Source organism: Lepidochelys olivacea (assembly GCF_965140295.1).
Source record: "Lepidochelys olivacea isolate rLepOli2 genome assembly, chromosome: 9".
NCBI lineage: Eukaryota > Metazoa > Chordata > Testudines > Cheloniidae > Lepidochelys > Lepidochelys olivacea.
This window is the reverse complement of record NC_140419.1, coordinates 77,542,418-77,554,934: the sequence shown is the minus strand read 5'-3', so window position 1 is coordinate 77,554,934 and position 12,517 is coordinate 77,542,418. Positions and strand designations below refer to the sequence as shown.

At 41.7% G+C, this 12,517-nt stretch overlaps 1 protein-coding gene across 2 annotated transcripts in view; it reads left to right on the top strand.

The window, feature by feature from the left end:
- The window catches only part of EDA (ectodysplasin A), a 187,512-nt gene that overhangs the window by 169,447 nt on the left and 5,548 nt on the right, over positions 1-12,517 (top strand). Inside the window, exons 5-8 of one of the 2 annotated variants that reach the window (XM_084638746.1) lie at positions 2,440-2,619; positions 4,520-4,554; positions 5,188-5,239; positions 10,363-10,493. In XM_084638746.1, coding sequence (XP_084494872.1) covers positions 2,440-2,619; positions 4,520-4,554; positions 5,188-5,239; positions 10,363-10,493 — 398 coding nt within the window. The remainder of the gene's footprint in view (positions 1-2,439; positions 2,620-4,519; positions 4,555-5,187; positions 5,240-10,362; positions 10,494-12,517) is intronic. The other variant, XM_084638747.1, reaches the window with a different exon arrangement.

Here is a 12,517-nt window from a genome sequence, read left to right as displayed (position 1 = left end):
CAAAACCTTAAGTTACAAAAAGACACAAAAACAGGAATACACATTTCCTCCAGCACAGCGAATTTACAAGCCAAAACAAAGAAAACACATTTTCTAGCTAGATTACTTACTAACTTTACAGGAGTTGGAGGGCTTGCATCCTTGATCTGTTCTCGGCAAAGGTATCACACAGACAGACAAAAGCCACAGTTAGGTTCCCTTGTACATATGCATTATTCTGGTTTTTACTTATTCCTTTTTTATTTTGATGCAACCACTGCCTCATCCAATGTGCAGGCTGGACAGTGCCCAGGGAATGAGACAACTGTTCAATATTGGTATCCTCATCATGCTGCTAGTAGCCCCTGCCTTGTTTACTGCACATCTTCCAAAGCCTGTGACTAATACTAAGTTATTCATTGCCTCCATCTTCGTTCTAAAGCACTTATTACAATAGTATCTGAATGCCTGGAAAACATTTATGAATTTATCTCCAGTGCAGTATTAGAGAGCATTATTATCCCTATTTTACAGATGGGGAAACTAAGGGGGAAAAAGACTTCTCTTAGGCCACACAGTGAATTAGTGGTAGAGCAAGGATTAGAACTCAGGCCAGCTTGATTCCCAACCCACTGCTCCTTCCTGTAGACCACACTACCTTACTGGAAGAGTTGTTGAGTATCCATAGCTCCTATTGACTTGACTTGTAATTGTGTGTGTGTTTCGTTTTTCTGTATATCAGGCCTCCAGATGTCTCAAGTTGGACACCCAGAAAATGAGGGATATGCAACTAACTAGCAGCCACATGCCAGACTTTTGGTTTAAGTGACTTATTCAGGATTACATAGGAAGACTGTGGATGGAATTTAGTTTGTTTGGCATTCACCTACCTTAATCACAAGATCATCTCCTCTCTCCCTCCAGTCCCCTACCTTATTCACTGCACACCCTTCAACTTCTGCAACAAATGAAGCAGGAACCTACAATCAGCCTCATTCATCACACAATTCTGATTCATCCCCAGAGCCCATCCAGCTTGTGCACTGAATGAGACATAGGTCCTGTGGGAAAAAATAGAGCTGGTAAAAAAATTTATGACAGAAGTTGTCTACCAGAAAATACTGATTTGATGAAATTGAAACATTTCACAGAATTTTAATCAAAATTTTCATAGGAAATTATCTAAATGTTTCATTTTGACTTTCATGTTATAATTTTATCAAGTAAACGTTTTGACCTTATTGAAACACACTATTTTCAGAATATTTTGTTTCGCAAAAAATTCTGAAATTTTGACTTTGTCCTGATTTGGGACAAAACCAAATTTTGAAATCTTAATTTCCCTCAGATTGGAAATTTTGAAGTTCAGTCACCTCTACATATGCACAAAGAGACTGAATTAAGGTTCAACGGGCAATGTAATTTCCTATGTTTTAAAAAACATAAACACAAGTTATATTATGTACAACTGTAACAACAACCACACACATACACACACAATCTTGGGGGGTATAAATCTAGATAAGCCCTTAGCAGGTCTTGAGCTATAGGACTAACTACATTAGCAGGCATCAGGAGAAGGCTGTTATTATGGGGGGAAGTGGCCCATTTAAGTTCAGGGGTACTTGGAGAGCCCAGCCAGTGCTCTCTGTTCTCTTATCCCTAAGAGATCAAAGGAGCTTCTTCTCCATGCAGTGCCCCAGACTGTGGATGGGCTATTTGGATCATGTTCTTCAAGCCTATATTTTTTTCCAAATGTACTCTAGTCAACCAGGCCTGCCTTTCCAGAAGGCTATAGCTGCAAATCTAGAGCACCCAAATTTCATGCTCAGTGCATTTCCCCTATATGAACGCAATACAATAGGATTTCCAAGCAGGCAGATGAACTGGATCTTTAGGATAGAAGGTTCATCTCCATGTTTGTCTGAGGATTCTTGCTCCAGGATAATAGATTCCGTCTCTCCTCTCCAGTCTACATTACAGAACAGCCTTGTAGAATGTTTAGTCCTAATGAAAAATATTTAAATACACCTCAAGGAATCTGTTAGATAAGGGAACTGCTTCCTTCATGTTCAATTTCTCTCTTCGTATGGTAAGCCCTGCTGAACCCACCTTATTCTACCCAACAAGAGCTAGCGCAATCACCTGATAAAAAGGCCAACCATTGGTCACTATCTGTCATCAGGTCCAGATTGTCTCACACCATGACATCACATTCTGGGCTGAATCACAAAATCTGAGCTAGCTGTTTGATCATGCTTTTAGCTTATCTCTCACCAGCTCCAACATGGCTGACTCTGGAATAGAAAGTGAGAACGTGATCCTGACTGTTCCTTTTTCTCACTCACTAGGAAGCTACCTGTTGCTCTCTTATGGGAGGGTACAGGGAAGCCAACTCAGAGCTTTTTTGTGCAATGCTCAGTAGGCAGAGGGTCTAACACACTATTTTGTGTTTTTCAGGTAAAAAGGCTGGTCCTCCAGGGCCCAATGGTCCTCAAGGGCCACCAGGACCTCCTGGACCCCAGGGTCCCCCAGGAATCCCAGGGATCCCTGGAATTCCAGGCACAACTGTAATGGGACCACCTGGTCCTCCTGGTCCTCCTGGCCCCCAGGGACCACCTGGGCTGCAGGGCCCTTCAGGTAGGTGTTTATTTCAATCCTAACTGGACAGATGCTTTGCAGACCACAGTGATGAGGGGAAATACCATGGTGATGAGTGGCATAAAAACTGAATAGAACATACCCAGAGACCTCTCCTTCAGTTCTAACTTGAGGCAGTGGGGCTGCATTGTTATAACAGCATAAGAAGGTTCATTTTCTAAGCGCCACGTACAATCTCTCAGCAGGACACAGACACTAGTACTCGTAACTAGAACTGGAGAGGGAGAAAAAAGAGGTTAAAAACCCTCTTTGTCCTTACCAGCTCAGCTGGACAGGTTAGAGACGGGCTACTATGTCTGCCCCAGCTAGCCTAACTAGCGCTGCTCCACTAACTAGTACTGTGCAGTGCATAGATAAGCCTGGCCTTTCACAGACAAATAAGATCTGATCCCTGCCCCAAAGAACTTAGACTAAGTTTCCAAATAACACAGTGAGTGATAACAAACAGCGAAGGCAAGAGGATCATGTGGTTGTTCTGGTTTGCTGTAGGTGCTATACTGTTCACATTTGTTCTATTTGCAAGAAAAAGATGCTACTTAAATTCCCCATCCATAGTCATTTCACTGGGTGAGAGAAGCAGTGAACTACCAGGAGCTGGTATCCTGACATGACCTGCTACAGGACTAGCACTCTGGCTAAACAGAGCAGCCAAAGGAAACTAGGTTAATATCTACGTATAGCTGTGTGTTATCAGTTACTTCTTCTTTGAGAAGAAGCATTGTCTAGGGGTTGAAGCATGGGACTGAAAAACTGGGTACTGTTACTTCAATTCCCTGTAAGGTCTTAAGTCATTTCCTTTCTCTTTGCCTCAGTTTCTCAATTTGTAAAATGGGTGTTATACTTGTCTACCTCGCACAGACCGCTGAGGCTTCATTTTTGTCTGTAAAGCACTTTGCAGATTTCTAAGCATTCTCTCTGAAGATGTCAAAATATTTGTTCCCATTAATCTCCAGTGAACTGAATTTCATTGGTACTGAAGTCTACAATCAGCTGTAACTCCCTATGTATGTGTTGTCAGATGGATTGGTTTGAGGCTGCCCTGCTTGTAATCTTGGTCAACAAGCTAATCTGTCTTAATCCACATACCTGATGTGGTAAACCATTGGGAAGGACATGACTGGATCAGAAAAGCTCCTGAGACACTTGTTAGGTTTGTCTCAAAGTAGTCACAAGCAGCAAATCTGTTTGCCTTTCACCTGGTTCACATGAAAATATTTTTTCCTGCACTTCCCATTTTCACGTCACACTCCATATATATTGTTTTAATTCATCTTCTTAGATAACAGGACACTGAAACTTCCTTCCTGAAGACAGGCAAGGTTTATTACCCTTTCCCTCATGGGGCTTTCAGAGAAAACTGTCTGGCTTTCAGTCAATATACCAGGAGTGGCCAAAATGCAGCTTATAGGCAACTTGCAATCCTTAGTTCTATAGTGCAGTCCACAGCTACCCTTATTTTTATTAAAGAGATCTGTGTCACAAAGATAACAGGTCCCATTGTGTGGTCTGGCTCTCAGAATGAGCTGGAGCATTGCAGTGTGGAACCCGTAGTCTTTGGAGGATGTACCTCCATAATCAAGATGAGGGTTGCTGCAATTTGTTCTATTTAATGAAAACAGGTTGAATAAAGTTTGGGGACTCCTAATGTGTCAGTTAAAATTGCAAACCAAGAAGAAAGATGGAATGCAGCATTTCCAGTTTAGAGACCTGCTAATTGTTAAGCTCAATGTCACTCATTGTGTTTCTTCTTTCCCACCTAAGATCTGGTCCTCTGAGGAAAACCCCTGTTTTTTACTCAGTAGGCAGGAGATTTGTTACATCTGGTTTTGCAGAAGTTTCTCAAGTGCCATCATGATTTTGTGGATATTATATTTTGCAGGTGCGACAGACAAAGCTGGCTCCAGGGAGACACAGGTTGGTTGACTCTGTCTTAGGGGGAAATGTCAGTTGAGTTGGCTAGATATTTTTTTTTTTTTTTTATTTTACAAGGGAACATTTTCTAAACGTCCATTTTGTGGTAACTTTCCTATATAAATGAACATCTTGTGCTAAATGGTTGTTACACTCACATAAATACCAAAAGAAATTACCAGAATCACCTTTACTATTGGAAATGGCAGAGGAAGCACTGGATTTGCTGCTTACTGAAGTTTGCTACCTTTTCTCATCTTCTTAAAATACCTTAAAAAATTCTTGGCATTGGTTTATTCTAGCCCACTTCATCATTTACAGAAAACATTCCTGATGTACAAGGAGTTTCAAATGGAAAAGACTTTATGAATTGTACTCTTTAAATACAAATGAATGCACTCAAATCCACATTGACATAAAGAAAATAATAATAAGTCCTCTTGTCTAGTTGAGCCCTGTTTTGTTTTGAGAAGGTGACCACAGCATCTGCCCAGCCAGCAATATTCTGGAGGTCTGCAATGACTACTTTGAACTTTATGTCCTGATCATCAGTTCCACAGAGAGATAAATAAGGTTATTTAGTAGAATAAATCAGTGCATCTGGATAATTTTAACTTGCTGTACTCTTATTTGCAGCCAGCTGTGGTTCATCTCCAGGGCCAAGGGTCAGCAATTCAAGTAAAGAATGGTAAGAATGACAAGAGATTGTCAACCACTAAAAGGGTCCCATCCTGCACCCTCAATTTCATAGCTGGGCTTTCTATGCAATATACCACATAGTATGAGACACTAGTTCAGCTCATGGTCTTCTCAATATGGTCCTCTGTTAGCCTCCCTAAGTGACAGTAAGACTTTCTGCTGCCCCCAGTCTCATCAATCCAACTGTCTTTTATGCCTCATCCATCCTTTTCTCCACTATCCTAAAACACACAAGTCTCTCCAAATAATTCTCTGTCCCAGTCCATCCTCTGCCCACTTGCTGACCTCCAAATAGATTATCTGCCTCCTCAAACCAACTGAACCCATTCTCCCCTCCACAGAACGACGAGTCCTCTTCCCCAGTCTATCTTCTGCCCTCCCTTCAGTCCTGAATGTGTCCTATGCCTACCTCCATTTTTCAGCAATCCATCCTCTGTCCACTAGTACCCTACTCCATTCTGTAGCTCCCAGTCCATCAATACATTCTCTGTCCCTATCAATTCTCTGTTCCCTTCCCAGAGTTTCCAGTCAATGGACTTTTCTACTCTTCTAACCCCCTAGACTCCAAATCAAATCTCTACTCACACTCTTCACTTTCTCCTCAGCCTCCCCAAATCTCTGACCTCCAATCTATCAAGCACATCAATCCAGCTCCATTTATCCTAAGTACCCACCCCTCAGCCAGATGATCCTCCCATCCAACTAGTTGATGTTCTTTTCTTCCCCCAAACTTACTAAATCTTTTTTCATCAAATCACCTCACAAATTGACCCTTTCTCCCTCTACTCATCCTCAGCAAATTTGACCTTGTGTTTTCCTCTGCTAGTAAAATTGATCCTCTATGTGTTGCTGTTCCCTCCAGTAATTTTGATCTTGCAGTAAAATTGAGCTTATGCTCACTTCCCCCATCAAAACTGATCTTATGTCCCTCTCCAATTTACATAAAGGTTTCTTTTCTCTCTGCCCATAGGAGGGTCACAAGATTCATCAGATGCCTCCTTTCTCCCCGTGGTTCAACTCCTGTGGTTATGTTGGAAGGGGAGAAATTCTGTGAGAAGTGCTCCCCTGCCTGGACCCAAGCCAAGTCACTGGAACATTTATCATATTTCCTATGTAGTATCCCAAGACACTCATAAGAACATAAGAATGTCCATCCTGGGTCAGACGAATGGTCCATCTAGCCCAATATCCTGTCTTCCAACAATGGCTAGTGCCAGATGCTTCAGAGGCAGTGAACAGAACAGGGCAATTTATTGAGTGATCCATCCCCTGTCATCCAATCCCAGCTTCTAGCAATCAGAGGCTTAGGGATACCCAGACTATGGGGTGTATCTCTGACCATCTTGGCTAATAGCCATTGATGAACCTATCATCCATGAATTTATCTAAGTCTGTTTTGAACCCAGTTATACTTTTGGCCTTCACAACATGCCCTGGCAATAAATTCCACAGGTTGACTGTGCATTGTGTAAAGAAATACTTCCTTTTGTTTGTTTTAAACCTGCTGCCTATTAACTTCATTGGGTGACCCAAGTTCTTGTGTTATGAGAAAAAGTAAATAATATTTCCTTATTTACTTTCTCCACACCAGTCTTGATTTTATAGACCTCTATCATATTCCCTCTCAGTCATTTCTTTTCCAGGATGATTAATCCCAGTCATTTTAATCTGTTCCATACCCCTAATGATTTTTGTTGCCTTTCTCTGTACTTTTTCCAATTCTAATATCTCTTTTGAAATGAGGCAACTAGAACTTCATGCAGTATTAAAGCATGAGCGTACCATGGATTTATAAACTGGCATTATGATATTTTCTGTGTTTCCTTTTCCTAATGGTTCCTGAAATTTTATTAGGTTTTTTGACTGCTGCTGCACATTGAGTAAATACTTTCAGAGCGCAGTCCACAATTACTCCAAGATCTTTCTTGAGTGGTAACAGCTAATTTAGACCCCATCATTTTGTATGTATAGTTGGGATTATGTTTTCTGGTGTGCATTACTTTGCATTTATCAACACTGAATTTCATCTGGCGTTTTGTTGCCCAGTTACCCGGTTTTGTGAGATCCCTTTGTAACTCTTTGCAGTCTGCTTTGAATTTAGCTATCTTGAGTAATTTTGTATCATCTGCAAATTTTGCCACCTCACTGTTTACCCCTTTTTCCAGCTCATCTGTGACTGTGTTGTACAGCACTGGTCCCAGTACAGATCTTTGGGAGTCCCCGCTATTTACCTCTCTCCACTGTGAAAACTGAACATTTAATCCTATGTTTTGTTTCCTGTCTGTTAACCTGTTACTGGTCCATGAAAGCACCTTCCCTCTTCTCCCATGACTCCTTACTTGGCTTAAGAGCCTTTGGTGAGGGACCTTGTCAAAGGCTTTCTGAAAGTCCAGGTACACCATATCCACTGGATCGCCCTTGTCCACATGTTTGTTGACACCATCAAAGAATTCTATTGATCTATAAGGCATGATTTCCCAAAGGCCGTGTTGTTGACTCTTCCCCAACAAATCGTGTTCATCCATGTGCCTGATAATTCTGTTCTTTATTGTAGTTTAAACTAGTTTGCCTGGTACTAAATTTAGACTTCCTGGCCTGCAATTGCCAGGATCACCTCTGGAGCCTTTAAAAAAAAATCAGCATGACATTAGCAGTCTGCCAGTCATCTCATACAGAGATTAATTTAAGCAAGGCCAACTGAGGAGACACAGAGCAGCTACAGCTCAGCATGCTCTCCATTCACACACAGGAGGCTGCTGCAGAGTGCTCCGAGGGCTGCAGGAGAGGGAGTGAGGAGGGAGGGGGGAAGTGGGTGCCCCTTACTGTCTCGTAGCTAATATAGCAATGTTTATAGTTAAGGCTGCCCCATGCTATCCATTGAAAGAGCGTATTTTCATTTCTTTATAACATTGCCAAACTTTAACCATTGGTGCTAAAATTTCTCATGCCAAGTGTCTATCTCAGGCTGAATTTTTTCTGAAGTTTCAGAGAAATGTTACAGCTATTTCTGATAATTATATTACGGGAAAACACATTGTTTTGCCTGTGGTGGTGGTTTTCTTTTTTTAATGTTTACAACTTTCATTGAGAGGTTCCTGCTTTCAAGCAGGGATGTGAAATATGGCAAGCGGGTCACCCACAGGTTGAGAGAGATCCCCTTTGGTGCATCCAAATTTCACCAAATTATAAGCCTTTGAAAATTACTGTTTGCACATGCTCAGTAGAAGTATGTACATTTGGCAGTAAAATTCTCTGAACATTCCATCTGTACTGAGCATGCTCCATCACCATAGAGCTCCATGGCAACCACAGTGAGCATGTTCCATTCCCACAGAACTTATGAATAAGAATTATCCTGCAATTGTTCCTCCCATCTTCTGGAGGCTAATGTGCCTGGCACCAAAAGTGAGAGCAAAGTAGACTCACTGCTGCATTCTCAAAGGTTCCCCTGCTGCCACCCAAGCAACCTTGAGGAGAAGGAAGAAACACCCTGACTTGAATGTAGACAGGAGAAGAGGGAAAAGGCAGGTTTGGTGGGGAGGGGATAGGAGCAGAGATAAACTGGGACAAAAGAATTAGGCATGGGAGAACTGGGTGGAACCATCTATAACCACTAGAACACATTCCCCCACAGAGCCTGTAAATCAAAACCGTATTTGTGGATGCCAGCAATCCCCTGCTGGCAGCAAATAGCTGTGAAAAGAACCAGCAAAGTGTGTGTCTCATCCCACTCTAGCGGCTGGCTCATATAGAGGATAACAGCCTACTACTACTACCAATTACTCCATTAGGTCTAGTGGTAGAGGTCTGTGTTGTGGATCTAAAGGTTCCAGCCTCATTAAAGACTCAAGTGTTAGTCAGTATAGTACCATATGATGAAATTTTTGTTCTTATTTTTATTATTTTAAATCTAGATAAGTACATACAAAGAAAACCGTGTTAAAAGAATGTTAAGGTTGCAAATTCAAGCATTCAAAAGTTACGAAATGCCAGAATCAAGGTTGCCTGTGCAAACTTAATTTGACCCCCTTGTGCATATGCATTTTTGAGACAGCCTTTAGTTACAGGATCACATACTGTTCTTCCCACATGACCTCATTTCATTCAGTGCATAGGATGTACCTCCTCTGGGATGAATCAGGGTTGTGTAGTGAATTAGGCTGTTATCTGTAGGACTTTGCCTCATTTGTTGAAGAAGTTGGAAATTCTGCAAGGAATGAGGCAGGGGGTTGCAGGAAGAGATAAGATGGGCTCATGGTAAAGGCAGTTGAATGCTGCCCTGCAGAATAGAATTCTACCTGTCTCTGCCACAGAGTTCCTATGTGATGCTAAGTAAGTCACTTATACCAAACTTCTTACAGGAGGCCATTAATTGTGTGTTCCGTTATTCTCCAGGTGCCCAACATGAGACACCTGGAGCCTGAGTTACAGAAGTGCAGAATTCTCAGAACTGCAGTTGAAGTCAATGGGAGCTGTTCTTTGAATACATAAAGTGCTATGAAATGAGAAGTACTCTGAAAAATCAGGCCTTAGATGTCTCAAGTTGGGGACCCAAAATTAGTGGACATTTGACAATTTTGGCTTTATTCTCTCTGTGCCTCAGTTTCCTCCCTCTAAAATGGGGATAATAATAGCACCTCTCCTCATAGGAGTGTTGTCAGAATAAATTCATTAATGTTTGTGAAGCGCTCAGATTACGGTGAGCGTTCCACAGACACACCCAGGAGGAAATAATCATTCTGCATTCAGTCCAGACTGTGAATGGTGTGCAGTAAATGAGGCCTAGGGCCATATACTGAAAAGAAATATTGAATATCTACCATTCAGTGAGCACCATCCCCCTGTTACACTGAATGAGGCAGGGTGCTTGTGGAAGAAATAGTATAACATGAAATTAAAGAGAGTATCATAAGGCTGACACAGAAGGGGGCTGAATTAATCTACTGGCATCCTTAATTCTGGCATTTCCTATCTTTGAGTGCTTGACTTTGAAACTTTAGTATTCTTTTAATATATTTATTTTATATGTAAGATATCTGTAATTGTGTTTGTGTTGCTACTGCGCTTTTCATTCTGACGGGTACTGAGTGACTGCCATTTTCTCATACTGAGATCTTTCAGGTGGAGTGCTCAATGACTGGTCTCGCATCATTATGAACCCCAAGGTGTTTAAGCTGCATGCACGCAGTGGGGAGCTGGAGGTATTGGTGGACGGCACATACTTCATCTATAGTCAGGTAGAAGTGAGTACGGTCCTAGGCCTAACTCCTATTCCTGTATTCAAAATGAAAAGCCTTGCATGAACCACAAGGGGGCTCCAGAGAGCCAGCAAAGGCCAGGAACTTGTATGTGCTCTGAACCATTTCATGTTCTAGGATGTGAGTAGAGGAAGAGGACGATAAATTTCGGGGAGTGCAAGGTCATGTATTATACCGTAATACAAGCTATAAGGCATTAGTTACTGAGCCTACGTGCAGACTCAATACAAAATTCCATATGCCATGAATCCTGCTGTTTTTTTCTCCATACATTCTATTGTGCAGTTACTCACATTCCAAGTCAGTACTGAACAACAAGCCCAGAAGGAAGCTAGAGGTCACTTTGCTGCTGGAGGTGCTGTCTTTTAAGAGAGAGATAAAACCAAAGTCCTGACTACTCATGATCATTTAAGATCCCATGTCACCGTTTATAAATGTAGGACTATTAACCCTGGTGTCATGGCCAAATTCCAAGTTAGGTAATTCCATTCTCCCTCCAAAATTCCTCTTGTGGTTTTAAATGGATACAATACTCTTCCAAAATCATTGTGTAGCATGGCTGTGTGCTGTAAAACAGCTGCTGCAGTTCACTCCAGAGATGGGTGCAGTGTATGTATGTAGTCTGTAAAGGGCTTTGGAATCCTCCAGGATGCAAAGTGCTGTGTAAATAGATGATGGTGATGATGATTATTCAGTACACTTCTTAACATGGCATCTCCCAGAGAACTGTTTCCTCCACCCAAGTGTTATTCAGGAGAAGGATTGTTTAATTGGGATGTCTCAATATCCTGATAACCCCATGTCCTGGAGCTTCTGAACTCCATAGGAAATGAGGCAGCTGCAGAGCTTCTAAACTTCATCCAGTCCCTCCATAGTATCTCCATTGACCTCTGCAGAGAAAAGCTGTATCGACACTGAAACAGATTTTAGAAACTCTGCAGTTGGCAAAAGGGCTTCCATGAGGCTCCATAATTAAAATAGCTTTACTCCAGATTTATAGTATCAGCTGCATCTTCGTATGACTTGTCTGTATGTAAGTAACAGTTCCAAGGGAGGCAGTGCAGACTCCAAACATGAGTTAATCAGAGTCTCTTCCATGGAGCTGTGCACCAATATATAGGCTGCAAATTGGAGTAAAATTGTTCCCTTAAACTCACGCTGACAATTGCTGGCAACAGCATTTCAGCGCTGAAGACTTTGTCCTGTGAAATCTGTTAAGGAAAAAGTAGAGCTAACTTTTCTTTGTTTGGGACAATATGCTAGCAGTGCGGTGGAGGTGAGCTTCTATTGGGCAGTGTCTGTGCAGTGATGAGATTTCCTTTCAGCCATGCATCAGCAGGATGGGATTCAACTCAGTGAAAGTCCACAGACTATGGAAACCTAACAAATACCCATTGCCTCCAGGATGACTGGCTTCCCCTCATCAGATGCATGAGCCCTGCCATTGTCCTCTGAGATTACCACTCCCCATACAGACTTCTACCATACGTCCTTCAGTTCTTCAGTATCAATGTTTTAAAGGGTGTGGAACATCTTTTGCAGGAAAATAAAACAAGGTTAAAACATAAATGTCCTGAATCAGTAACAGAATCGCTGGGTGGATTTAAAAATAGCAGATCTATTAATATTATACTTTCAATCCAAGTATTTTAAGATCATTTCCCCTTTCATTTACCTGCCCAGGCCTGAGTTCAAGAGTCTGTTTACCCCCTATAATAGCAGATGACTTTGAAAGCACCTCAGATAGTTCATCCTAGAGCATTATTAATGGCAGGCTACAGGGCACTCTGAGATCCTGAAAGCTAGACTTGGCAGATAGGTGAAGGAGGACCTGAGCTTAAAATAGGCTCTTTTAAAAGGAGAAGCTATTTGTAATGGTTAAGTCTGGTTGTAGTTTTCTGTTAGTGGCATATTTTAAATATGTTTTATTTTACAGCAGCACTTGAGTTCCCTTTTTAATAAAGAGAGAGCTGTGCTGGTCCCTGTCCGGATTCCCACCTAGATCTTTG